The sequence below is a fragment of the Amblyomma maculatum genome, chromosome 7 (assembly GCF_055883805.1).
Source record: "Amblyomma maculatum isolate TAMU_Amacu chromosome 7, ASM5588380v1, whole genome shotgun sequence".
NCBI classification, from domain to species: domain Eukaryota; kingdom Metazoa; phylum Arthropoda; class Arachnida; order Ixodida; family Ixodidae; genus Amblyomma; species Amblyomma maculatum.
The window spans coordinates 37,809,582-37,835,636 of record NC_139350.1 but is presented as its reverse complement, the minus strand read 5'-3'; the positions used below and the strand labels follow the sequence as shown (position 1 = coordinate 37,835,636).

Genomic DNA, 26,055 nt, shown 5'->3' with positions numbered 1-26,055 from the left:
CAAACAAAAGACACAGTGCAGGACAGTCGACTAATACACTGTTCCATGAACCAATCCAGCAGCTCATTATTTTTGAACGTCGGGTCTCCCATGTTAATCCAGTTAATATATGTGCTCCGAGTTTCTTTTTTTGGTGTGCCAGTGCACACCAAAGCCTTGCATCATCCACTAAACAAAATTAACTATTTGAACTCCAAAATAATCTCATCTATACAGGAAGAGCTACATTTTAATTGCTTCCAGAAGGTGCCTCAAGCGATGATCGAGCTTGTGCATGGAAGCAGACATAACATTTGCACTAATTTGCATAGCTTACTTACTCATCATATGCAATATAATACAAAGCTGTTCAGTACAGTTGAAAATTAAGTGTGTACATATGTCAAAACACTTGCGTCATCCACTGGACAAAATGAACTATCCAAAATATTCTCGCCTCTACAGGAAGAGCTGTGGTATTTGGATCACCTCCGGTAGGTGCCTGAAGCAATGGTTGAACACGTAACTAACTGCATGAAAGCATAATGACATAGCAACAGTTGTACTAGTTTATATAGCTTCTAGCAATAGAGCCATCATATATGCGTGCAACATATTCCAAAGTTATATATGTGGCCTAAATATTCATAAATATAAATATAAAAGTATATATACATTGTTATTAATACCATGATAACAGTACTAACCTGTCCAAAGGAAACCTGTGTAGTGCTGAGGTCTTTCGGGCTTCTTGGCGATGATGGTTTGCCATGCTAGGAAAAGAAAGGAAATTTGTGCATAATCAACATTGTGTTAATGGCAGTTTTATTATTCTGCACATGAATGAGAATGAAAGGAGACAAAAGTCTGCAAGTGCAAGGTCATAGGGGATACCTTCTTTTTTTTTATCTATATACCACATGTTATTTTTCCTTCCACTTGGTATTTAATCATCTTTCTGCCTAAAATCGTTACAGGACTAATTCTGATCAATATCACCACAAAAGTATTTAAAAAAAACCTACATTTACCTTGGACTCGACTGTTGGCTCCTTACATTAATTGTATCATAACGAGCCAATTTCCCCTTCAATTTTCCGCTTCATGAATGAGAAAGACATGCATATACAGGTGTTAAAAGGCAAAGATCAAGAGCAGACTAAACGCACTGTAAAATAAGCATATCTTTAGGTGGATGGGGGGTGGGGGAGGGGGGGATGCAGTTGATCTGTATTATTAGTGTGCTGGTATTTTTTTATTACAAGTCAGGCTTGGTTTATGGGGTTCAACGCCCCAAATTCGACTCAGACGAGGCGCCGCACAGCACTGAGTGACATCGCACAGCACATGTACAGATGCGGACGTAAGTAAACCGAGCAGCTAGGCTGTTTCAGTCAAATTGCCTTCCTCACTGGAGATCAGGAAATATTTGTCCGTGAAAGGGCACTTGCGTCTACTACCGGTCCACGCATCCCACGACTACCAGTTTCAAATATGCACCGAGTGAAAAATGAAGAAAAAGCGTGCTCCGTTTACTTTTGTCCGCACCGGTACGCGGGCACCTTGCTTGCGCTTCCGTCGAAAAGCGGCCGCTGTGCCTTGGGCACAGCAGTCGACCACCCTAACCCACTGCACCACCCAGGCAAATTATACTGCGATTGTTGTGATCGCGTACACGTTAGTGTATGTTAATTCATGTGCGCAGGTCGCCTTATCTTGTTTATTTTTTTTTTTCCCTTATCCGCGCGCCGCAGGGCGAGTGCTCCCTTTCATACATTTTCAGCGCCTTAACTTGTAGTGGTCCTCTCGCAAGAGCGATTTGCGCGCAAGGAATCTGCGCCTGCAAAACTTGCGCTAGGCTTCATGCACTTCCATGCGAGACTCCGAGCCATGCTACGCGTGTTTCCACAATAACTCGCAACCCAGAAATCTTACCATTCCAGGGAGAAACTGCGTCGGCAAAGCGTCGGACTTGAGGCGTTGACGTCTCATGTTGAGGCCAGTTTGCTGCGCCAAACTGGGATTATACTGGTATGCGTCACGGGAAAAGTGGCGGCCACAAACTCTGAGCTCCTGGCGCTTGTCCGACGATGACAGCCCGACGCGTTGGAGCCAGCTTTCCCGCGTGACACCTTGCTTTGTAGGGACACGATGTCGCATTATAACATCTTTCCTGTCCTCGGCTTTACAGCCAACTACACAGCAATGGTGGTCCATTGCAGATCAGAAAAAAAGCAGCAGCAGTTGAGATCGCGAGATTTCAAGACTGACAACCGGGCAACACGTGCTTTTGCGAGCAGACGGATCTCTCTCGGCCGGAAGTGTTCCGCTTCTATCAAGATGCGCGCAGAATTCTTACCTTTCTTTAATGTACAATAATAACTAACGAATAAAATACTTCTTTCAGGAAGAATAGTGCTAATTTTAAAATCTATAATTGCAAAAATTACACGTGACGTCATATGGCCATGGCCAATGATAACGCTAACCCCAATGACGTCGCATGGGCTGGGCGGCTGAAAACGCACGGTGGTGTGTCGCCCAAATCGGCTGCGAGCGGCAATTTTCCAAAATTATTTGTAAATTACAGCTAACACGCAGAGCTTTTTGAATGTGATCTCGATGCTCACTAAGACCACCTCTAAACACATGTAGCATCAAAATACGGCCTTAAATGGCGTTTCAGGGGCCCTTTAAGCTGCTCAAAATTTCGGACGCTATAAGGAGGGCTATTCGATTTTTCGGACATTCCAAGCGTCAGCTGGGGCAACTGCCACGCATTTTGAGCGGTGTCGCCGCCATCTTGTTTGCTTACTTTTTCCATCGATAGCCTCGAAACCAGTGCCGGCCTTGCGTGCCACTCCTCAGCTAAACTGACGCTGCATAGAGGCCATATTATTTGCCTAGCAGCTTCCGTTTCCGGGACAACGTCGCTGCCATCGCTGCTCGCCACCGGAGTGCTTTTTTTTTTCTTTTAGTGTGATCGCTTCGAATGCCTGTTTCTCTGTGTGTTTGCAGTGTGTTTCACGTGCGTTGCCGAGCGGAGCGAGTAGGCCTAGCCGTGGTCGTGCTGATGTGAGAACTATGTGTCGCTACTGTGGCTCGCATTTAATTGAATCGGCTTCAGTTCTTCAAAAGGCTGTTTCCAGATTTCATAAGATTTTTTTATTTTTTTTGCGTGCAAAGCGACAGCGAGAAGGCACTCAACAAGTCGGTGTAGTGATCCAGTGGTTGGTGGTTATGGTGTGCCTCAAGAGTGGGAAAACCTACTCTGTCGATTTGCTTGGAGCACTTAGTATGCTCTGTAGCACCCACAATGCTGTACAATTACTTCCGCCACGTGGGATTTGTGCTGAATGACGAGTTGGCTGCCTTGGACAAGGAGAGCGTCGTCGAGCAGCTGTCAGACAGTGAGCAGCTCATTCACGACCTTCGCACTGCTGGTGTCGAAATTCAATCGGCCGTCTCGTTTTCAGAGTTCATAGACGTGGACCATGAGTTGGAACTGTGCGCTGGGCTCACAGAAGCAGAAATTATCCCCCAAGTGCTTGTGCAGTCTGAGAGCGGCGACGACAATGACTCACCTGCAGCAGCGCAGCAGACGCAAGCTGAGCTGATGTAAGCGAAATTCAGGCGGACCTGTTAGCACGGAATCGGAGCGTGGTGCAGAAAAGCATTCATGACTTTTTCCGACCTCAAAGTGAATAATAGGCAATAAATTGAGCTTTTTTTGGTGCACATTTGTTTTTTCGGACTACCCGAATTTTCGGACATTTTCGTGGTCCGTTGCGAGTCCGAAAAATCGGTCATTGAGTGTAATACAATCTGCTCCTTAACTGAAACTGAACAATTGAAGACTCCTGTGCCTGGCACTCACTGGAGAAGGTAATGGCAACCCATTCTAGTATTTCCTGCCAAGAAAACCCTATGGCCTGTCACAATAGCATTAATGATATGGTGCCGGAAGATGAGCCCCCCCAGGTTAGAAGGCTTCCCACATGTTACTGGGGATGAACAAAGGGCAATTCCTAGATCCTCCAGGATGAATGAAGCGGCTGGGCTAAAGCCAAAAGGACGCTCAGTTGTGGATGTGTCGGGAAGCGACCGGAAAGTCCGATGTTGCAAGAAGGTATATCACATAGCAACATGGAATGTAAGATCTATGACACAAGGTAAACTGGATGTCGTCAAGCGAGAAATGGACAGATTGAACATTGATATCTTGGGTATTAGCGAGCTCAAGTGGACCGCAATGGGAGAATTTAATTCCGGCGACCATTATGTCTTTTATTGTGGGCACGAATCCAGAAGGAATGGGGTTGCTCTCATAGTAAACAGAAGAATGGGCAAAGCAGTGCTAGGGTACAACCTCAAAAACAACCGAATGATTTCACTTCGGATCCAAGGTCACCCTTTCAACGTAAGTTATCTAAGTCTATGCACCAAGAAGCTGACGTTGAGAGATTTTATGCTGACCTGCAATGCCTTTTAGACTGCACTCCATCATCAGACGTCCTTTTTCTCATAGCAGACTGGAATGCTAAGGTGGGGAGTGAAGAAATATCCGGAATTACAGACAAGTTCGGTCTTGGTGAGCCAAATGAAGCTGGGCAGAGGCTAGTAGAGTTTTGCTAAGAAAACAACCCGACCATAGCGACTACTCATTTTCAACAGCACAAGAGGCACCTGTACACATGGACTTCACAGGACGGTCTGCACAGGAATCAGATCGATTATATTCTTTGCCGGCAGAGATGGAGAAGCGCTATACAAGCAGTAAAAACAAGGCCTGGGGCAGATAGTGGCACCGATCATCAGCTTCTTGTTGCCAAATTTAAGCTTCAATTGAGGAAAAGGCAGAAAACTAGAAGGCCTTTCAGGTATGATCTGGATCAAATTTCATCAGAATATGCTGTGGAAGTGAGGAATCGATTTCAAGAATTAGATCTAGAAGACAGAGAGCCTGAAGAGATGTGGACTGATGTTCGTGATATAATACAAGAAGTTGCTACTGAAAGGGGGTTTTTACTGTGTTTTAACAGGGATAATAGCCCTCTCGAAGTTGCACGGTGAACCACACAAGAATACAGCCAGTCTAGGTCTCCACAAGCGAGCTCGAGCAGCGCAGCGGCACTTCGTCATCCTTATCCTCGTCTTCGTGATATTCTCGCCTACTTCATCCTCGTCTTCATATATCCTCGTGTAGTTCACTACAATTTCCCCCGGAGCAAGGAGGCGCCATCCTGGCGACCTATGGTGAGGGCAAGAGGAGCGGATCGTAGTACGTATTGAGGCGGCTCACGTGCACAGTTTCGCGGCCGCGATGACGCATGTCCGAAGAGGTAGTAAGTGGCACCACGATGTAATTCACAGGGGAGGTTTGACGGATAATGCGGTAGGGGCCGTGATACTCGGTTCGAAATTTTGATGACAATCCCAGTGGGGTGCCGGGAACCCAAAGCCAAACAAGGCGTCCTGCAGGAAAAACGTGCGGTGCCTGATCTTTGTCGTGGTGATGCTTTTGGCGGCCTTGAGATTCCGATGTAAAACACCGGGCCAACTGGCGACATTCCTTCGCATGTTTGGCAACGTCTGAAAGGAGAGTACACTCGGAGGAGTCGGGACGATATGGTGAAATAGTGTCCATCGTGGACGACGCCTCACTCCCATAAAGGAGGAAGAAAGGGCTAAATCCAGTAGTTGACTGCGTGGCAGTGTTGTAAGCGTATGTCACGAAAGGAAGAACAGCGTCCCAGTTAGTCTGATCGGCGGCAATGTACATCGTCAGCATATTTCAGAGAGTAGGATTGAAGCGCTCAGTCAGCCCGTTAGTTTGAGGGTGGTAGGCTGTTGTGGTCCGATGTATGATGCGACATTCGGCCAGTAGAGCTTCAACGACGCTGGAAAGGAAGACGCGTCTTCGATCACTCAGCAACTCTCGCGGCGCGCCGTGGCGAATAACAAAATGATGTAGCAAGAACAGGGCAACTTTACGGGCAGTAGCGGCGGGTAAAGCGGCGGTCTCGGCATACCGGATGAGGTGGTCGATGCCGACGATAATCCACCAGTTCCCAGAAACCGTGCAGGGAAGTGGCCCGTAAAGGTCAACGCCAATGCGGTCAAAAGGGTAAGGTAGCTCCAAAGCAAAAGAAATGCAAGAAAGCAAACTGGTTATCTGAACAGGCTTTGCAAATAGCTGAGGAAAGGAGGATGGCAAAAGTTATGGGGGAAAGAGAAAGATACAAGGTTTTCAATGCGGATTTTCAGAAAATAGCAAGGAGAGATAAGAATGCCTTCCTGAACATACAGTGCCAAGCAGTTGAGGACAACAGCCAATTAAGGAATACAAGAGCTCTGTATAAGACAATCAAAGATATCAAAGGAAGCTTCTGTGCTAAGCTGGGCATGATAAAGGACAAAAGAGGCAAGGACCTCACTGAAGCCTCAGAGATAAAGAAGAGGTGGCAGGAATACACTGAACTGTACAAGGACCCAGATGTGCAAACCCAACATAAGGCGGTTGTGATTACTGATCTTGAGCCGGGCATCCTGAAGAGTGAAGTTGAATGGGCCTTAGCCAGCCTTGCTAAGAACAAAGCTAGCGGAATTGATGGCATTCCAGCTGAGTTGCTTCAAAACCTCAACCATGATGCTGTTAACATTCTGTATACATTATGTCAGAAGATTTGGACAGCCCTGCAGTGGCCACAGGATTGGAGGTCAGTTTACATCCCCATTCCAAAGAAAGGCAGTGCCAAAGATTGTTCCAACTACCGCACAATCGCACTTATTTCGCATGCTAGCAAGGTGATGTTGAAAATCCTCCAAGGTAGGCTGCAGCAGTATGTGGATCGGGAGCTTCCGGACGTGCAAGCTGGGTTTCGCAAGGGCAGAGGAACTAGAGACCAGATTGCCAACCTTCGCTGGATCATGAAAAAAGCAAGAGTGTTCCAGAAACCCATCTACTTCTGCTTTATTGATTATGCAAAAGCGTTTGACTGCGTAGATCACAGCAGATTGTGGCAAGCTCTCCAAGAGATGGGAGTTCCAATTCACCTCATCTGTCTCCTTGGGAACCTGTATGAAGGGCAAGAGGCCACAGTCAGAACTGGGCATGATCTTACCAATTGGTTTCCGATTGAGAAAGGAGTGAGACAAGGCTGCATACTGCCACCCTGCCTATTTAACCTATATGCAGAGTGCATCACGAGGAAGGCCGGTCTGGACGAGTCTTCAGCTGGAGTGAATATTGCTGGAAAACATATCAACAACCTTAGATATGCGGATGATACCACTTTAATGGCAGAAAGTGAAGTGAAACTCAAGAGACTTCTGATGCACGTACAAGAAGAGAGTGAGAAGTTTGGGCTTAAACTGAACACTAAAAAGACAAAGATCATGGCGTCTTGCCCTATTAAGTCCTGGACCATCAAGGGACACAAATTTGAAGCTGTGACAGATTTTCTCTTCTTGGGCTCCAAGATTACCTCGGAAGGAGACTGCAGCCATGAAATTAGGAGACGCCTACTTCTGGGAAAGAGAGCCATGGCTAGCCTTGACCGCCTAGTAAAGAGCAGAGACTGCCAACCAAGATCCGTATAACTCGTGCTACGGTCTTTCCAGTTGTGATGTATGTAGTTGGAGTGAAGAAGGCTGACCGCCGAAGAATTGACGCGTTTGAATTGTGGTGCTGGCGGAGACTCCTGAGAGTTCCTGGACTGCCAGAAGATCAAATCAGTCGATATTGTCGACAATAAACCCTGACTGCTTATTGGAGGGTCAAATTCTAAAGTTAAAGCTCAGCTACTTTGGTCATCTGATGAGAAGAGAGGAGTCGCTGGAGAAAGATCTGATGTTGGGAAAGGTTGAGGGTCACCGGAGAAGGGGTAGGCAGCGAACGTGATGGTTAGATGGCATCCTTGGGGTGCTGCAGATGAAGTTATGTGATGTTAGCAAGATAGTGAGAGACCGGAAAGCGTGGCGTGATATGGTCCGTAGGGTCACGAAGAGTCGGACACGACTGAATGACTGAACTGAACTGAACTGTGCCTGGCACGTGGTGTGGAAGCGGAACTTGTGAACAACATCTTTGTATGCAGCTTTTTTCAGGTCCTCATGCAAGTTGCTCAAGACTATGAAGAATGCATCATGGCTCAGGCCTACCATGTGCCGATTGTAAGTTGACCTGTTTCTTCAAAACTGACCTCCCAAAGTTTACGTGTCAACTTATAATCGGAGTGTACCTATGCGCGGGGTAATAAATTCTACCTATATGCGTGTTCAGAAGTAGTTGCAGCTGAGCTGCGGGTAATATTATGCGTGCTTACACATAATGCCACAATAGTTGTAAGACAATGGTATGAAATCAGGCTGCTTAAGAAACAGGAATTTAAAGGTCTACCACAAATTTTTGTTTTCATACGACAGGCACGCTTTGTAGATGAAATGTTATCCCAATTAAATTCCAAGCTCTAACAAGCGTTGTCGCATATTTTTAGTGTGTAGCAAAAAAAGCATTAAGAAGGTATGTCGGCAGTCTCGTGGCACCAGCATTGTCATCACGATTAAGTTCAAAAGAAGCGAGTTTTAAAAAAAAGAATGATTGCATTAGATGCAGGACCAAAATATCTCACTGGGGAAATAATTTGGTGCGTGTGTGCTGATTAGGTAATTAATTAGAGCCAATTAGGTCAATCAGACATCAATATAGCCAGGAAGGATAATGACGTCTAAGTGGGGTTATGTGGTACTCGATTTCTTGTGACGTAGGCCAAACTTCTGGTAGCGGGAAAGTTGAAATGTTTGAACGTGAACGAGCGGGAAAAGATGCGATTTGTATGCACACATGGGTTGGAATGGTTAGAAAGTGTGCAAAGGGAGGTAATCAACCAGCTGCAGTCTGAAAAAGTCCGAGAGCACTGCAGAATCTGCAGTGGAGAAATGCAAAAACCTGAGCGTTGCTGTTGCACATGGACATCCCGAGCCCGTTGTCTTACACAACCAGCATTCCGTTCAACGGTGTTCTATAGTTGGTTTGCAGGAAAAGAAAGGCGCAGTATCTGTCACTCGCGAATTCCCGCTGACACATCTCGTGGACAACACAGCAATGCTCAGAGTTACACATTTTTCCAGTGTAGATTCTGCAGTTCTCCCTGGAATTTTTTTCATGCCTAGTCGCCATTTCTGCCTTTTACTTTGGTAATGTTGGATTGCTGACTGTCAGTGGTATGCATGTTTGCTGTGCCCAACAGATGCCAACATGCCACTGTAGCCTCGGAAACAATACAGTGCAGCTTTCGAGTGGCAAGTGATCCCAATGCAGAATCGGAAAGCAACGCTGACACAGGATGGAAGGTTGACACATCGGAAAAGTGTGTGTGTAGGATTAGAGAAAGTGAAGCAAGAACTTTGCATGCACAGGTACACTCCATACTTATCGTAGACTGAAGATGGCCTGCCGCTGAAGCTGTGGTTCGAGACCGGGTTTACGACCAAAAGAGCGAGAGCCCGAGTGCCTGCTACAGTGACTCTGAAGCTATAATGTGCTCCACTGATGCTTGGTATGGACTGCCAACTAACGTGGTCTCTAGTGCGTTCACCACACGAGGCAACTCATCACTATTTACGACAGCCAGGAGCAGCAGTGGCTCAGATGACCATGACTGTATCCTTCTTGTAAGCAACGATAATCACAAGAGGCATTTCATGTACAATTAAACATCTTTGAATACTCTGTCTTTTCAAAAAACTTACTGGCGAGGCATAGCCTCTGCGCCATTTAGTGTTGGCCTATATTTGAGGTTAAACATCATCTTGCTAAGCAATCTCACGGTTTTTGGCGGGTTGACTTGCAATCGGCAATACAGTTGACTCCCGCCACAACGAAATTCACTGGGCGCACTAAAAATTTCATTGTCGCGGAATTTCGTTATCAAGAAATCCGAAAAAAAAAAGAGGCAAAAAATGACTCTGGAAACCACACTATTTTATTTCCAGAAATCTGTTAGCTTTTTCTGCTTTGGTTTCCCCGCCAGCAGCGGCGTCACAAGAGTTTCGCACTTTGCTAACAGAGTCATGGCAACATCATCATCGTGAGTGCCAAGGAATTGCCGGATCACATAGAAGGCATCCATTACCAGGCACTTGGTCGCTGAGGCAGTTTTAGCCTGGACAGAGTCGTCATCATTGGACAGTTCTTCTACTTCACGGACACTTTTTATAATGTCCTCGTCGTTCAGTTCCTCGTGAACAGCCACCTCTGCATCAACGCCGAGGACGTCTTCCAGCTGTATGTCAGCAGAGATGCTCCCGATCTCTTGAAGTGAACTCCATGTCACATCAATCTCTGGGGTCGATGACGACGGTATGGAGTCTTCTGGGGCTGCGATGATGCTGGTCGCCGTGCCAAGAAAAAAACTGGTGCGCTTGAAGCAGTTGCTGATAAGTGCGCTCAGTGTGACAATCCATGAAGCAACCATCATTTGCATTGCCATGAAGAGGTCCACTTTCGTTTCTCTTCCCATCAGAGTGTTCAGGAGAAGCCGTTGGATAAGCCGCTCACGGTAGGCACACTTTACACTCCGTATAATCCCCTGATCGAGCGGTTGAATTACAAAAGTGCAGTTGGGTGGGAAGTAGCGCAACTGCACACTTGTCAGCTTCACGTCGTCAATGCGATGGGCCGAACAATTGTCTACGAGCAAACAAACCTTTCGGTTTTGTCTGCTCATATCACTGTCAAGTGCACTCACCCAGTCTGCAAAGACGGCACGAGTCATCCATGCACAAGCGTTCGCAACATACTTTACAGGAAGGCTTCAATTTTCCTTAAAGCATCGCGGTTTTGCACTCTTCCCAATTACTAATGGAGGGCACTTATCCAACCCATCCAAGTTAGTGCATAGCAACACAGTAATTCTTTTTTTACTGTGTTTTCCTCCGTGGCAACATTGCCCTTTAAAGTCGAGTCTTCGCTGGGAGCATCTCGTAGAAGAGGGCAGTCTCGTCGGCATTGCGTATATCGGATGGAGCGTACCAACTCATGATGTCAGAAACGTTATTTGCAGCCCATGCTGAGGCACCTTCCTTGTCCTCCGCAGCAGATTCGCCGCACAAAACCTTTCCGATGACATTGTGCCTCGCTTTAAAACGATTTAGCCATCCTGTACTGGCCTTGAAATCATCTAGGCCTAGTAAGCAGGCATAGTTAAAGGTCCACGGAAACGGCCCCCAAGAAACCACTGATAAACGTGATCAGTGTGTAGAACACATCCGTTTGAGCATTAACGCAAAGTATAACTCCTTGGAACAAAGCCAGCGATTTATTATTAATTTTTAAAAACAGCGTTTCTTGAAATTCGCGGGCAGAGGAAATGTCGCTTGGCGGTGTCGCATGGAACTATTTCCTAATCCCGTGACGTCAAGGGGCGGTTGACTGGCAAGGCTTGCTAGAAGCTCCCATTCGCTGCGGTCACTGCAACCATGACGTCACGAACACACTTCCGGTAGCTGCGAAAGTCGTCTGCTCGTGCGCTGCTCGAACTCTGTGCGGGCTGTTACAGCTCGCCGCCCTTATCAGTTAGGTGGCCATTGCCCATTAAGTGCAACAACCGAAGCGACGCAGGGATCGGCAGAACGAAGCTGCATTTACAAATATCTTATTTATATAACGTGGTTTCAGGAGTATCGGAGTGTCGTCCGACGAGGCGTCAACAGCACGGTCAAGCACCGCACGATGGCAGCACCTCCTTGACCGCCGTAAACATCGCCGCTGTGGCCCCTCCTCCCGCATACCGTTCGCGAACCACACGGCGGATCGTTAGCACCGATGTCCGAAATAAAGCGTGCTAAAATTTGTTGGCGTCTGGAATACTGAGCCGAATATCAAGTATGAAGCCCTCGTGAGGATCGCTGACCAGCAGCAAATTGCTGGTAAGAGCGATAGCCGTGATACAAGCTAGTTTCTGCTCAAGCCAGCTGCCGCTGGTGCATTTCGGCTGATCCGATCTGCTCGTACTAGCTCTGCGATTAATGCGTCGGCAGAGTTAATCCTATAATTATTTTACTATGGCAGGATAGGAATCACTATAAGGCAGTTTCATAAGTAGACAATTTACGACAGCGTTGATCATGTTCCAAAGCGTCGACCGCCGCAGCTTCGAAGTGAAACAATAGGCCTAGCGACGACTAGGGACGGTCACGCACGGCGCCGGCGTTCGCCGCGCTCGCACGTTCCACCCCCCGGTAATTGTATAACGTACCTCAGCCTGCTCGCGACATCCCGTGCTGCAAGCGTTGCAAACTCGTGTACTTTCATTAAGGCCGCATATTTTTTGGCGTTCTGCTCAGCAACAAGCCGTTCAAACGATACTGTAGGCACGACAAGGCTTCAGTATGCAGTCGCTGCGCTGTCGGCCGTAATCGAAGATGTCGGGCGACACCATAATCTATACATCGATCTTTAAACATGATACAGTGGGCAAATGAATAACTTTGTGAAGCAGACCCGCTCGTACGTTTCGCGCACTCGGGCGCCGACGAGTAGCTTCCGTCAACAGAGCCGTCATAACCTCGGTTAACGACGCAAACCGAGGTCGTCAAGCTCGGTTTGCGGTAACCGCGGTTAGTGGTGCAACCATGGTTTGGTCCGCCGTGTAACATAGGATAACCACGGGTTCGCGGTTACACTAACCGTCGCTGCGCGAACTGGCGAACTCCTCAGGCGTGTGCGAGCGAGGACGGGTTGGCGCGAGTACGCCAGCGAGCGAGCGCGCGGCAACCGGAAGTTCGTCGAAGTGACGTATGTCTGGGCGGAGCTTTGAACTTGCTTGTATTCTTTGTTTTTTTATGGCTCCCTTCGGCGTACGAGTTGAGGGGGAAAATTGGAAGGGTAATTTTTAATCACCGATATCTCTGGTGTTGCAGAAGCTAGATCGAAAATTTTTGCGGGAGAATGATGGGTGGTTCAATAACTATCAGTGTTATGGCGTTGTTTACCCTTCTTGGTGACCCCTTTCTGGGGACCTTTAAGGGCCTCCTGCTGCACCATATGCCCACTGAGCCGGATATTTTTTGCTCGCGTGTCTACAAACCAAGCCTTGTCCAGCTCGTCATACGTTGGCTGCGTCACTTTTTTATATTTGGCCGATGTTCCCGACACAAGTGCCTTGTTTACGCTGTCCTTGCTTTTCAAAATCGTGGACAGCGAACTCGGGGCGATGCCAAAGTCTGCTGCAATGAGTGCCGTCTTCCGTCCGCTGTCTGCTTGGGCGATGATGGCTGCCTTATCTTCAAGCGTAAGAAACTTTAGTTTTTTAATTGGTGGCGATTTCGACATTGTAGCGACTGGCAAAAACGGCGAGGTCATGGTCGATAATCCTCATGAATGACACACAATGAGAAAATGACGGTGCGATGCCGGCGACGCGATGTGAAAGCAGGGGAGGGAGAGCTGGCAACAGTGGATTTCGTTGGATTTGTCTTCAGCCGTCTTCAACCGACTGCGCCGAAGTCGAGCTAAGCCGTACAGCCCAAAAATTTTTAAAATAGACTGCTCACTGAATGGCAAATGCTTACGAAAAATTTGGTGAAGTGAACGCGTTCTCACAAATAATTCGCTTTGGAGAGAATGTTTAAACATTACTTTCTATGGGGGCTTCGCAGGGAATGGAAAATACTCCATTGTAGCGAAAATTTCGTTGATGTGGCGTTCGTTGTGCCGGGAGTCAACTGTATATGGTAGTAATGTCCCAAGGCCTCAGAGAAGTGCTCCCTTTATGTCGCACAAAATGAAGGCTTTTTCGAGTTCTTAGAAGCACAAAATTTAATAAGAATGTAAGTATGTAGTATGCCTGTGTGTGCGCAGTACCTTGTGTGCATGTGGCCAAAAAAAGCCCTTCAGGAACAGCTAGAAACAAAATGAGAGAGGTCAGGAAATGGTGAGCAATGCTTGCCTGTTCCTTCCCCGAGTCAGACGATGACTCCCGGTAGCTCTCAATGCTTTCAGACATGGCACCTGTGAGCACAGTTTTCGGGTCACTGGGAGAAGTTACAGGGCGCTTGCTGTCTGTTTGGCTGGGAACACACTGAGAAAGAGAGAAAGGAAAAGATGATAATTCAGCATCAGTTCCAAGAAAGATCTGGGGTCCTTGGTCTAGTTCTAACATAGCCTGGATACCATGGTTCTGTGCCCAAACGATTCACCTTTCTACCAAACGTCTTCTCAAATCACCTCCCAATTGTGCTTCAAAAACGATCAAGGAAACTAAGAGCAAGAAATTTGGTTCGTTTGTGGGGTTTAACGTCCCAAAGCGACTCAGGCTATGAGAGATGCCGTAGTGGAGGACTCCGGAAATTTTACCACCTGGGGTTCTTTAATGCGAACTGACATCGCACAGCACATAGGTGCCTTGCTTTTTGCCTCCACCGAAAAGAGACCGCTGAGGCCGGGATTTGATCCCGCATCCTTGGGAACAGAAGTCGAGTGCCGTAATCACTGTACCACCCCGGCGGAAGCAAAAAATTTAGAGGGGAAAAAAATGAAGAAAATGCTCAATTAAGACCTCTGGTCCCCCACAATTCAGGTTTTAATGTATTACTGCCTCGGTAAGGTTAAGCAAACCTAATGTTGCATCATTAAGCAAGCCAAATGTTCAGGTGATGGTCAGCGCATTTAACTTGTAATGACTGACAAGTAATGCCTGTTCAGACTCAGTGGGCATAACAACTGCCTGCTTCCCTTGGCAGAAACTCATTAAGAGGTGGTGCATATGCAAAGGTGCCAAACACTTCATAAACAGTGCCTCCAAAACATGCAATGCCAGTGGCATCAGCACTCACAGAAGAGTTACATGACCCATGTCATGACGCAAAATGAGCACATGAGAAGAGCTGAGAACGGCACCAGCAGTTGAGAAAGCATTTTTGCAATGCTATGCATTTCTTCCTGGCCTCACTAGATGGCTCTGACATGCTGTCAGCCACAGCTCCCATGCCCCAGTTACTTCTGCTTCTACCTGTATATCTTAGAACAGCATGTGAAAGCAAGCGTCATTTTGAAACTCTACTTCAGAAATGTATGCAGAGACTAAGTTGCCCGCAACACCCTGGATTGAAAGCAATTTCCAGCTCTTGAATCCTCCCCATGCAACCAACCAAATAACAATAGCCGTATTTTTTCAAGTAATGCTTGCATCTCCCACATTGGATGTCAAAAATTTGGAATTTTTATTCCCCACATAATCATCGCATCACCAAAATTACCTCTGCGAGAGTCGTCTGCTAGTAGTAGAAAGCACCACCTTTAAAGCGCCACCTTTGAAGCGCTACTGAAACTAGCTGGCCTAGTTGTGTGCGCGTGCTACCAGGCGGCGAAAGTGTGCTTGGGTATATTATCATCATAGGTTGTGCTTGTTCAGCAACTGTGTATGTTCCACCATTTTGAGAGGTGCCTCCATGTCTCGTCATGGTTCTTTCATTCCATCCGTTACTTGTTTTGTTCCTCCGTCTACTGTGTTCTTGGTACCACATCACAATGGGGTGGTATGCTATACAGCTGCTTTTAAGCTGAAAGCTGCTGAGTGCGTGCTAGAACACGGCAATCGCGCTGCCAACAGGCTCTTCGGTGTCGAGTTCTGCATGTGTTACTGGAGGCAGCGGTTGCAGCGTCAATATGGACTCGGGTCGTAACTGATTAGGAGTAGAACTGCATGGTCTGGTGTGAACATTATACCACGAAATGCGGAGAGTGATTAGGCGTTGTGTGGAAAATAAAGTGCTTTAGCAATTCGTGTTTTGGGCAACCCTGTACATTTATAACAAAGGTAAGTTCTGCTTGAAAGTAATTTTTTGGTTTATATTTACAATAGCTGGCCCAAGAATTACGATTCACACCTATATAGATTTGCTTTTAGCGCTATAAAACATTAGCGGTTGAAAAATTTCCCTGCATAATTATCGCGCCACCTAATTTTTGTATCAATTTCCCGTAAAAGAGAGTGAGAACATTATGTGAGTAGATACGGCAGTTTTTCAGCCGATTCTCGATTAATATTTGGGGAAAGTAATGTGAACGTCACCTCAATTAATGAACGCGCCTCATAGTGAAATCATAGTTTGCGAACACAAGCCTTGCTGCTCGTTTTTGAATTCGTTCAAGTTCGCTAATAAGTATCTTCGTTTCAGGATCCAAAACCGCACAACTATATTCTAAGACGGGACGCACATTTGTCAAGTAGAGTGTCTCCTTCAAATCAGCAGGTGCCCGCTTGAAATTGCATTTTAAAAAGTTTAACACATGGCTAGCTTTGGCAGCAATATGGTTTAAGTGGTCGTTCCAAGAAAGGTTGTGTGCGAAGATAACACCTAAGTACTTGTATTTCTAACAAATGATAAGTTGCTGTCGCCTAGAGAGTACTGCGTAGTTAAAGGTTGCTTTTTATTTGTAAACAGCAGAACTTTACATTTCGACAAATTTAATGTCATGTGCAATCTTTTGCACCATACTAAGACAGAGTCAAGGTCACTTTGCAATTCATAGGAGTCACTTACACAAGTGACGTCACGGTAAATGAAAAATTGTCGGCATATAATCTGACCCGACTGGAAACCCGGTCAACTATATCATTGATAAATATTAAAAAAAGAAGAGGGCCCAAAACTGATCCCTGGGGAACACCTGATAAGACGAGATAAGCTTTGAGCCATTTCAGCAGGGTGGGTGGAACTTTGAGGGTAGCCAGTTTCAGTAATAATAAATTATGTATACACATCCATGTGAACAATTTGCTCAGTCTCCAGTGAATACTACACGCGATACCAGATATATCAATTCAAAGCAGATCATAAGAAAGTTTAATGTATTGATAATCCATTATGTAAAATATGAAAACGAGTAAGGTTATCTACAAGTAAGAGTGGTGCACCAAAGCTAGGGGTGCATGTTCCATAGTGGCGTGGTGCCCGTTAGCGTAGCGGCAATGTGCCACTCTCCAGACATCCCTAGTTCTAGCTTGCTTCGTACTGCATCTGCCCCTGAGGGTGCTCTATATCTAGCAACTTCATGGTGTTGGGAGCCTAATTGCATTACCAGTGCATTAGTATAAGCGTAACAAACTTTCATTAAGCTTGAGGCACTGTCGATTTTCACAATGCTTTTGGAATCAAGGCGAGTGAACCTTGTCTGGTGGGAGATCAATACAGCGAAGCGCTCAAAATCACAAAGGACGAGGAGGGAACAGGACAATAGCGCATCCTCGTCGTCCTTTGTGATTTTGAGCGCTTCGCTGTATTGACAATGAACCAACACGCCCAAACATTTTCCCTTCTGTGATGAGAGATGTCAGCTAGTTGAAACCATTGTTGTCCTAGTTGGTGCATTGCACGAAGAAAGAATTAACCAGCCAAAAAGATGCACACAAGAAAACTGAGAAGCAGACTTTCCTCCTCTTTCTTCATGTCAGCTAAGTTGGCTTCACCACTTAGCAAGTTATATAGTACAGTAATACCTCGATAATTCGAACTCGGTTAATTCGAAATCCCGGATAATTCGAAGGTTTTCTGCGGTCCCGTGTTTTCCAATGTAAATTTGGCCGGATAATTCGAACATGCTGCCTGCGCCAGCCCGGTTAATTCGAAAATTTGGACTGCTATGCGGCAATGCCTGATCCATGTTTCGCAGCAAACCCGGCGAAACGACGGCCCTACGGAGCCGCGAGGCAAAGCCACATAGTAATGGTGATGATTTATAGGCGAAGCGCCCCAGCCGGAGCACTCTCTACACAAAAATCGGTCCACAGTGCGCCTCGCGCACCGCTGAAACACGCGCCTGCAGAGGAGAAGACGTGCTTCACTGCAACACGGCGGGCATACCGGTTTTTATCACGTGACCTCGCCCGTATTCACAAACGCGCCTCGACTCGACGCTCCACCTCCACTCCGTGGAGCGGAGAATACAGTCGCTACTCCACTCCAGGGCCGATTCGGATTCATGAACGCCCCTCGGCGTTTCCTCCGACAAGTTCTCCTCGAGAATACCTCCTCCACTCGGAGCAGCGCAAGCGCAAGTGGCATATGGGGACGAGAGTAAGATGAACTTTTGGCCCGAAAACTGCGTGCTGAACTATGTAACATGCTCAGTTTTTCATTTCAAGTCTTCTAAACAACTTTCGCAACCGACCTCGACGTTAACAGCATAGTATAACTTGTTTTGTGGGCTGGATGAAAATGGCGGCTGTGAAAAATGGCTGAAAATGTTTTCGCATCTGGCAACAGTCGCTGCTGGTGACGTCAGCTTCGAGAAATGGTGTGAATACTTCGGTTTATTTTTTGGTGTGAGATCTACGCTCGGCCTTTGCCGCTTTGCCTTTTTTGATTGCCAGGCTTTGACAGACGTTTTTTATTATTTTTTTTTTGACAGGCTTGACCAACTTTTTTTTTACCATGCTTTTTTTTATTGCCGGGCGTCAAAATACATTGCAGGAAAAAAAAAGTACAAGCCACGAACTCCTACCAGCATGGCTCTGGCCTACTCGGAGGCGAGCTAAACATGCGTGCTGCTTCGCAGCGCATTGATGCACGCTGAATTCGACCCTCCAGAAGAAAATGCCGCGTGCGGTTTCCAAACAAGTAGGGAGCCCTAACTGAAAACGTGCTTGAAAAGCCATGCCCTTCGTCGGCCGCGAATATCCCTCCGTAGGAGGAGCACACCAACGCGCTCCCTCAACAGTGCCGCGCCGGCCGCGCGTCCGCAGACGTACTACGTACCCTCGGGCGACGGGCAAGCCATTTATGTCCGCACAATACAACACGCTGTTCCCCCACAAGTTCGGCGCCGTCTGCGGAAGCGCGCGGGGCGAGTCACGGAAAGTGCGCCGCCGCAGCTCGACTCCGGCCGCGGGCGAGCTCACCATTTGGCCAAATCGCGCCTCAACTCTGCACTCGGTGGGCTCCGAAAAGGTTATCCATTTATCCAGTGACGACTTATTGAAATGTGCCCGCGCCACACACGCGCAATGCGACGATCAAACAACACAGACGTCGGTGGCTGATCACGGTTATCCATGTTCGGCGTGAGCGGCAGGGACGGCCGGAGGCTATCCATGACCACATTCGTAAAACGATAGCGTGCCAGAAGTCCCGGGTCACTGTCACTTTCAGCTGATGCTTTAGCGAAAGGTTCGGTGCATCCTTGTCGCATCTTCTTTCGAGAAACTGTTGGTATACCGGTAGAACGAATTCCACACAGCGAGCGAGCGATGCGATGTCGGCCATGTTTACAAGTGGAGTGGCGGTCGAGGAGCGGCCAAGGTAGCGTCGTCGCAGACTCGAGATTCTCGAGAAAACTCAAGTTTTCTCCGCCACTGGAGGAGCGATTCGAGTGGAGATTGCTTTGTGAAACGAAAAACAGGCCTCGAGGGCCGCTTGGAGTAGAAGTTCGAGTGAAGGCGTGTTTGTGAATACGGCGGTTAGTGTGCTTCGCCCACTCTTCCCCCGTGCCTCCGACGCTGCAAGTATGCCACCACCACTGCCACGCCGGTCTCGCCTGCGCCATTTTTTTGTGTTGTGCGCTGTGGTTAAGGGTCGGCTACTGTGCCGTTTTTTTGGGCGGGACTGTGCAGAAGTGCTAGCTTTGTGACCGTAGCAGTGCTGAAATGCCAAAGTACAAGACTTTAACGCTGCAGCAGAAGTTCTGCTTGATCCAGGAAGCAGGCAAGAGCGCTTGTTCGAAGACCGAGTTGGCCAAAAGGCATGGCGTGCCCCTCTCGACGTTGTCCACAATATTGAGCAACAAGTCAAAAATACTAGAGGCTTACGGCAAGACCTATTCTTCGAAGCGGTCATGAGTGCGGGCTCCCACGTATCAAGATGTGGAAGCTGCTCTGCTTCGCTGGCTGCAGAAAGCAAACGCTGCCCACCTTCCCGTCAATGGAACGCTACTGCGGGAGAAGGCCAACGACCTAGCTCTACAACTTGGGCACGAGGAATTTAAGTGCAGCAATGGATGGTTTTGCCGTTTTAAAGAACGCAATAATTTAACCTTTCTCACCGTCTGTGGCGCGATGACAGCGACGATAGCGACGACGACACCGACGAGCCTCCCCGAGCACCTGCTCTTGGTGAAGTTATCGGATCGCTGAACGTTATCCGCAGTTTTGTTGAGTGCCGCGGTGGAAGTTCAGAGATGTTTCGTCTATTTGACCAACTCGAGAGCATGACCTTAGGAGCCGCAAACTACCGGACGCGGCAAACCAGCATCTCAGATTACTTTCAGTAGTAATTCAAAATATGCCGAATAAAGGTAACACGTTCCTGCAACGAATTTTTTTGCCTAAGTCTTATTTCTTGGTGTGTTCGGTTAATTCGAAAACCCGCTTAATTCGAACATTTCTCGCAGTCCCGATGACTTCGAATTAACGAGGTTGTACTGTATATGGATGTGTTCAGACGAGAACAGTAACTGAGGTTCCATGACCATTTTTTGCTTTCAATGAAATTTTTATATGTGGTGGCCAAATGTTTTGACACAAGAGAACGAACCTTAGTTTTGCAAGATACAGCATACTTTTCTCGGAAAAAATCGCTTAGGTAGCAAATGCAGTTTTTGCCATTTCAAAAAGTTCGTTTCATGACCTGCTGCATCCGCACTAAAATATTGTTATCTATTATGTTTCACTCAATAAAACCATGCAACTTGTACTTTTATAAAACCTATTAGAAGCGTTTTTGTTGCTGCAATTGATTTAGTAAAAAATCGCTAACTTTGTTTCAGGAGTGACTCGCTGCAAAAATGTTACTTTTCAACCTTACATACTGGCATGATGCCTTATGTTGTTCGCACTAAAACATTTCTTTTTATTAAGAAAGTTATATTCTTAATTTCACACAAAAGTTGCCGCTCTAGATTGCTAAGTGTGTTCTCCACAAGGCATCAATGTGATGCCAGTGGCTGAAACAACGGGGACATTTTGACTTCCCAGTCAAGAGGAGGAACTCCTTGGTTCCTGACATATTGTAACAAAGCAGGACTTCGATATGGAACAGAATTTAGATAAAGAAATCTAAACTGCTGCACATATGAGCTGGTAAGAAGTTGTGGTTACAAGAGACCTTGGTTACAACAAACATCTTTTTCGGGTCCCTTGAGTGTCTCTTGTAACAAGGTTTTACTGTACAAGGAAATGTACATGTGAGCTACGACCGATGGTTCCGCTTCAAAGCTGCTGATGGCAGAAGCAGCTGAACCAAATGCCAAGGAATCTATAAGGAATGACCCTGCAAATTCAACACTATGAAGTTATTGTGCAGAGGAAATGCGGCAAAGAACTTCCGACCTGATGCTACATCAACAGCTGTTTTCACTGGCATGCCACAGTAGCAAAAGCATCGAAGCCCAGAGTCACCTTCCAGTGTGACAAGAGACTGCCGAGAAAATCTGTGCAACAACCATGCAAGATGAAGACTGCAAAACAGTAATCCTGTCAGGATGGCCGCAAGAAAGACTCAATGTTCCACTAGCAATCAAATTTCAGTTTACATTCGGGGTGAACTTGTTCTTGAGCTGGCCATGACTGGTAAGAAAACAAAGGCAATGAAAACGCAATTAGACCACAGTAAAAAAAGACTGCATGCATCACGTGTTTGTATGGAAATGCATGCATGTGATGCAGAAATGGCCTAGATTTCACTCAGCGACGTGCATCAAAGGGATGCACCATCACGGCAAAGGGAGACAGCGCAGCGAAACCCAACCTTAAAATGAAACATCTTTGGGGGAATGTGTCAGAGATCAGTGAAAACCATCATGATGCTGCTGAAGACTGCTGAGGAGATCTGCAGTGAACCAGATATGGCACTGCTGGGACATTGTAACGTGCCTCTGAAGCATGCGAACACAAGACCCACTTGGGTTCTCATGGGCAGGCACATGCAAGCAATGCTGCCAACCACTACCAAGCTTTTACTGCCAGGTGTCATCACTGTGGTATCGTTATAAGTTTTACTTTCCTATGTAACCCGAATTCAGCTTACCCTTATCTCTCAATTATGTGTCTCATAATACTCATGCCTTGTCAAATAAACCTGTCACTGCCTTTGAACTCCACCTTTGGGCTCTTCTCCCATAGCGGCCACTCGCCCCGGCTCAGGTCCCCACTGCCATTGAAACTATAATCAGTATGCAAAGGCAACCACAATAGGAAAGGCATAAGATGGTTTTTAATCACGAAAAACAGGCAAGTGACCCTGCATTTTTTGGAAGGAAACAAAGTATAACTGTTCGCTCAGGCAGGGAGGACGCATGAACAAAAGACATTATCATGGAACAGTAGCGAAGCAGGTTGTACAGGGTGCAAATTGATGACCACATCTTGCATTGCAACAGAGTCCATATTAGGGCCAAATCAAATAATCAGCCAGCAGAAGCTAGAACCCCTGACGCCAAGAGTGGACTGGCACGAAGCGAGTCTCCCAGTGCAGAGTACCCCATGAGTACCAAAGACAACACTGAGCCCATGTGGACTAGTCCATAACCAGAAGAAAGTTTCAACTTCTGTATGATGACCCAAAAGGTCTCTGACTCAGCCAAGATTGTGCAAAGACTATTGTAAAAACCCGTGTATACAGTGCAGTCCACTTATAACAATATTGAGAAAACTGGCAAATCCGATCGTTATAACCGATTATCATTACATCTAGACCGGTGAAAAAAAGGGAAAAATAAAAAAAACATGTTTTTCCATGCATGTAGGCTTGCCTACTTACCAGCATTGAGTAAATCAGGTTGAATGCTAATCATCGTAAAGAGCACTAAACAGTTTATTACAGGATACATCAATAGCCATAAATTTTATTAAGCATATTTAAAAAAAACGTCAGAAATCCGTGCTCCCTTGAGCAGCAGCTGAAGCTTAAAGGGGTCATGACAGCTAATACAGTAAAAGCTTGTTATTTCGAACTTCATGGGATCGGGAAAAAAAAGTTCAAATTATCCAATGTTCGAATTATCAAATGGCCTCGAAAAAACAGCCAAGAACCACTTGTATTGCAGTAAATTTACCATATTTATTCGTGAAACGAACTCAATCACATAATAAATCCACCCACCCCTGATTTTTGCCTAAGAAAAAAAAAAAAAAAAAAGACGTCAATCGTTAGTGAGTCCCTTCGTTTCGCACTGTCACGGACCACAGCGCATTTCTTGGCAGTGCGCCAAGATGCTGCTTAGCGATAACATCACGACGTGTTTACCTATTGACTTACTGAATGGAAAATAGCACAAGAGACAAACACCAAAGCAGAGAACCACAGGACGAGCGCTGACTCACAGCTGTTATCTATTCAATACGTTCCATTAACTCGCCCGTTTGGCTATAGTGTTACCTTTTGACATTGGCGCTAACAAGGGGCGAGGGGGGGAGCGATCTTGGGCAGAGTGCCAGTGTTGTCCGGTTGTCAAGCCTTGTTTTCATTACGTTCGCTTTATCATGCCTTGGGCAATTGGGGCGGGCGCCGTCTATTGGCACTAAATTATCGAAACGCGCGATAGCAGCAAACGTCTTTTGAAGCGCACGATGCTAAAAGCTGGCGTCATGATCGCGGCTGACCGCGTTCTCTCATTGACGACCGATGGGTAGAAGGCTGGGAGACTCACAAAAAAATTAAAAATAATCCCGCGTAATCCGTAGTGTCCGTTTAAAGGCCATAGCCTTTTATATGTGTTGGCTGGAACTGCGCCGACAGTGCTCATCCGTATTTTCGAATTAGCAGGGCTTGAATTAACGAGTATTTAGTTGAGAGTTTCGGAGAGTGCGCAGAAGAGAGAGCAAGCAGCCGCAGCCGCCACCGCGGCTGTCATGGCGCCATTAGTCGTTAGGCTTTACCCACTCTTCCACTGCTTTACCTGGTTCCATCTTCTGTCCCCGTTTTGAGCATATGCAGCCTCTAACTATGCCGCTCTTTCGCTGAGGGGTGTTTTTTTCTTTGTTTTTGGCCATGTGCTGTGCACCAAGCTGCCCAGACGCGGCGGCGCGTAGGTCGAATTATCCGTTGCAGAATCGACTCGCGTTCGAAATAACGGGCTATTTTGTACACAGATCTCTATGGAGCTTGACCGAACCAAGCAGTGTAACTCAAATTATCTCAAAATTCAAATTATCGAGGTCTGAATTAATGAGCTTTCACTGTTTGAAGCATTTCACTCCCCACATGTTAAATTATAATTCCTCAAAATTTGAGCTCATTTGGTGCAGCAGATATTTTTAAAATGAATTTCGTTTATTAACTTGAAAGCAGCTACCTGGATTAGCTACTGATGGCACAACATGTCATCTCCATGTCAGCATCCACAGTGTTGACTGCACTCTTGCATGCACGCCGTAGATGGCGAGAGCTTTTTTCTTCAGCACCTCAGCGACGGGGCGGTCGACCAATTGACCACCTTCTTCAACGGGCACTGGGCCGCAGGAACGGTTCCTGAAGAGTGGAAGCATGCAGAGATCGTAATGATCCCAAAACCGGGTAAGAAACTCCAGATCGGAAACCTCCGACCTATCTCACTCACCTCCTGCCTAGGCAAGCTCTACGAACGTGTCGTTACTCGGAGGCTCCAAAATTACATGGAGGACAAAGACCTGTACCCCCACAGCATGTTCGGCTTCCGAGCTCACCTCTCCAACCAGGACGTCCTCATACAACTCAAAGAGGAAGTCCTCACCAATGTCCCGAGCGTAGGCGAGAACGTGGTCATGGCCCTCAATATTAAAGGGGCCTTTAATATTGAGCGCATTGAGCGGGATGGAGCGCATTTGGCAAGCACTCGCAGATTATGATTAGCAGCTTACCGGTATCGCTCAAGAGGAAAGTGTACAACAGTTGTATCTTGCCTGTACTCACCTATGGGGCTGAAACGCGGAGGCTAACCAAGAGAGTTCTACTTAAGTTGAGGACAACCCAGAGGGCTATGGAACGAAAAATGGTAGGGGTAACATTAAGAGATAGAAAGCGTGCAGAGTGGGTCAGAGAAATAACTAAAGTTACCGGCATTCTAGTAGAAATTAAGAAGAAGAAATGGACATGGGCGCGACATGTAGTGCGAAGAGAGGATAACCGATGGTCGCTGAGGGTAACAAACTGGATTCCAAGGGAAGGAAAGCGTAGCAGGGGGCGGCAGAAAGTTAGGTGGGCGGATGAGATTAAGAAGTTCGCAGGGGTCAAGTGGATGCAGCTAGCACAGAACCGGGTTAAGTGGAGAAATATGGGAGAGGCCTTCGCCCTGCAGTGGGTATAATCAGGCTGATGATGATGATGATGATGACAACGTTAGCCACGCGGCTGTAATGGAAGGACTCGACAACCTCCACTGTGGCGAGAAGATTCACAGCTATGTGAAGGCCTTTCTCTCCAACTGAACTGCAACGGTTGGGCTCGGAGACCTTCGCAGCGATAAATTCTCGACCCCCAACAAAGGCACACCTCAAAGGTCCGTCATCCCACCACTACTTTTCAACGTGGCTAAGATCAGACTCGCTAGACAACTTGAGAAGATCGAAGGCATACAGCACGCCATGTACGCTGACGACTTCACGGTCTGGGTTACCTCCGGGTCGCTCGGCCAGAAAGAAGAACGACTGCAAGCAGCAGCTACCTGCGTGGAAGAATATGTCCGTGCACGAGGTCTCGCCTGTTCCACAGAAAAATCTGAACTCCTGAGAGTTAACAAAGGGAAACGCAAAGAAGGGACCCTCAATGTCTCCCTTGAAGGACAGCTACTTCCCGAACGAGACAAGATACGAGTCTTAGGAATGTGGCTCCAGAGCAATCAGCGATGCGGCCATACGCTCGGCCTTCTCAAGCAATTGACCGCTCAGGTCGCCAGGATGATCACGCGTGTGTCGCAGAAGTGGAGAGGTATGCGAGAGGGGGATACCCTGCGCCTGGTTCAGAGCCTGGTACTCAGTCGCGTTGGCTACGCCCTCTCATATTTCAACCTCAGCAAAGGAGAAGTGGAAAGTGCAGATATCATCATCCGCAAAGCTTACAAAACAGCCCTGCACCTACCAATGAACACCTCCAACGCAAAAC

At 46.9% G+C, this 26,055-nt stretch overlaps 1 protein-coding gene across 7 annotated transcripts in view; it reads right to left on the bottom strand.

Annotated features, from left to right (window-relative positions):
* Positions 1-26,055, bottom strand: part of LOC146182998 (uncharacterized) — a 185,209-nt gene that overhangs the window by 51,265 nt on the left and 107,889 nt on the right. For 6 of the 7 annotated variants that reach the window (XM_084609011.1, XM_084609014.1, XM_084609016.1 and 3 more), the window contains one exon: positions 13,932-14,063. The exons of the other annotated variant lie outside the window; for it this stretch is intronic. In XM_084609011.1, coding sequence (XP_084465137.1) covers positions 13,932-14,063 — 132 coding nt within the window. The remainder of the gene's footprint in view (positions 1-13,931; positions 14,064-26,055) is intronic. 7 annotated transcript variants of the gene reach the window in all.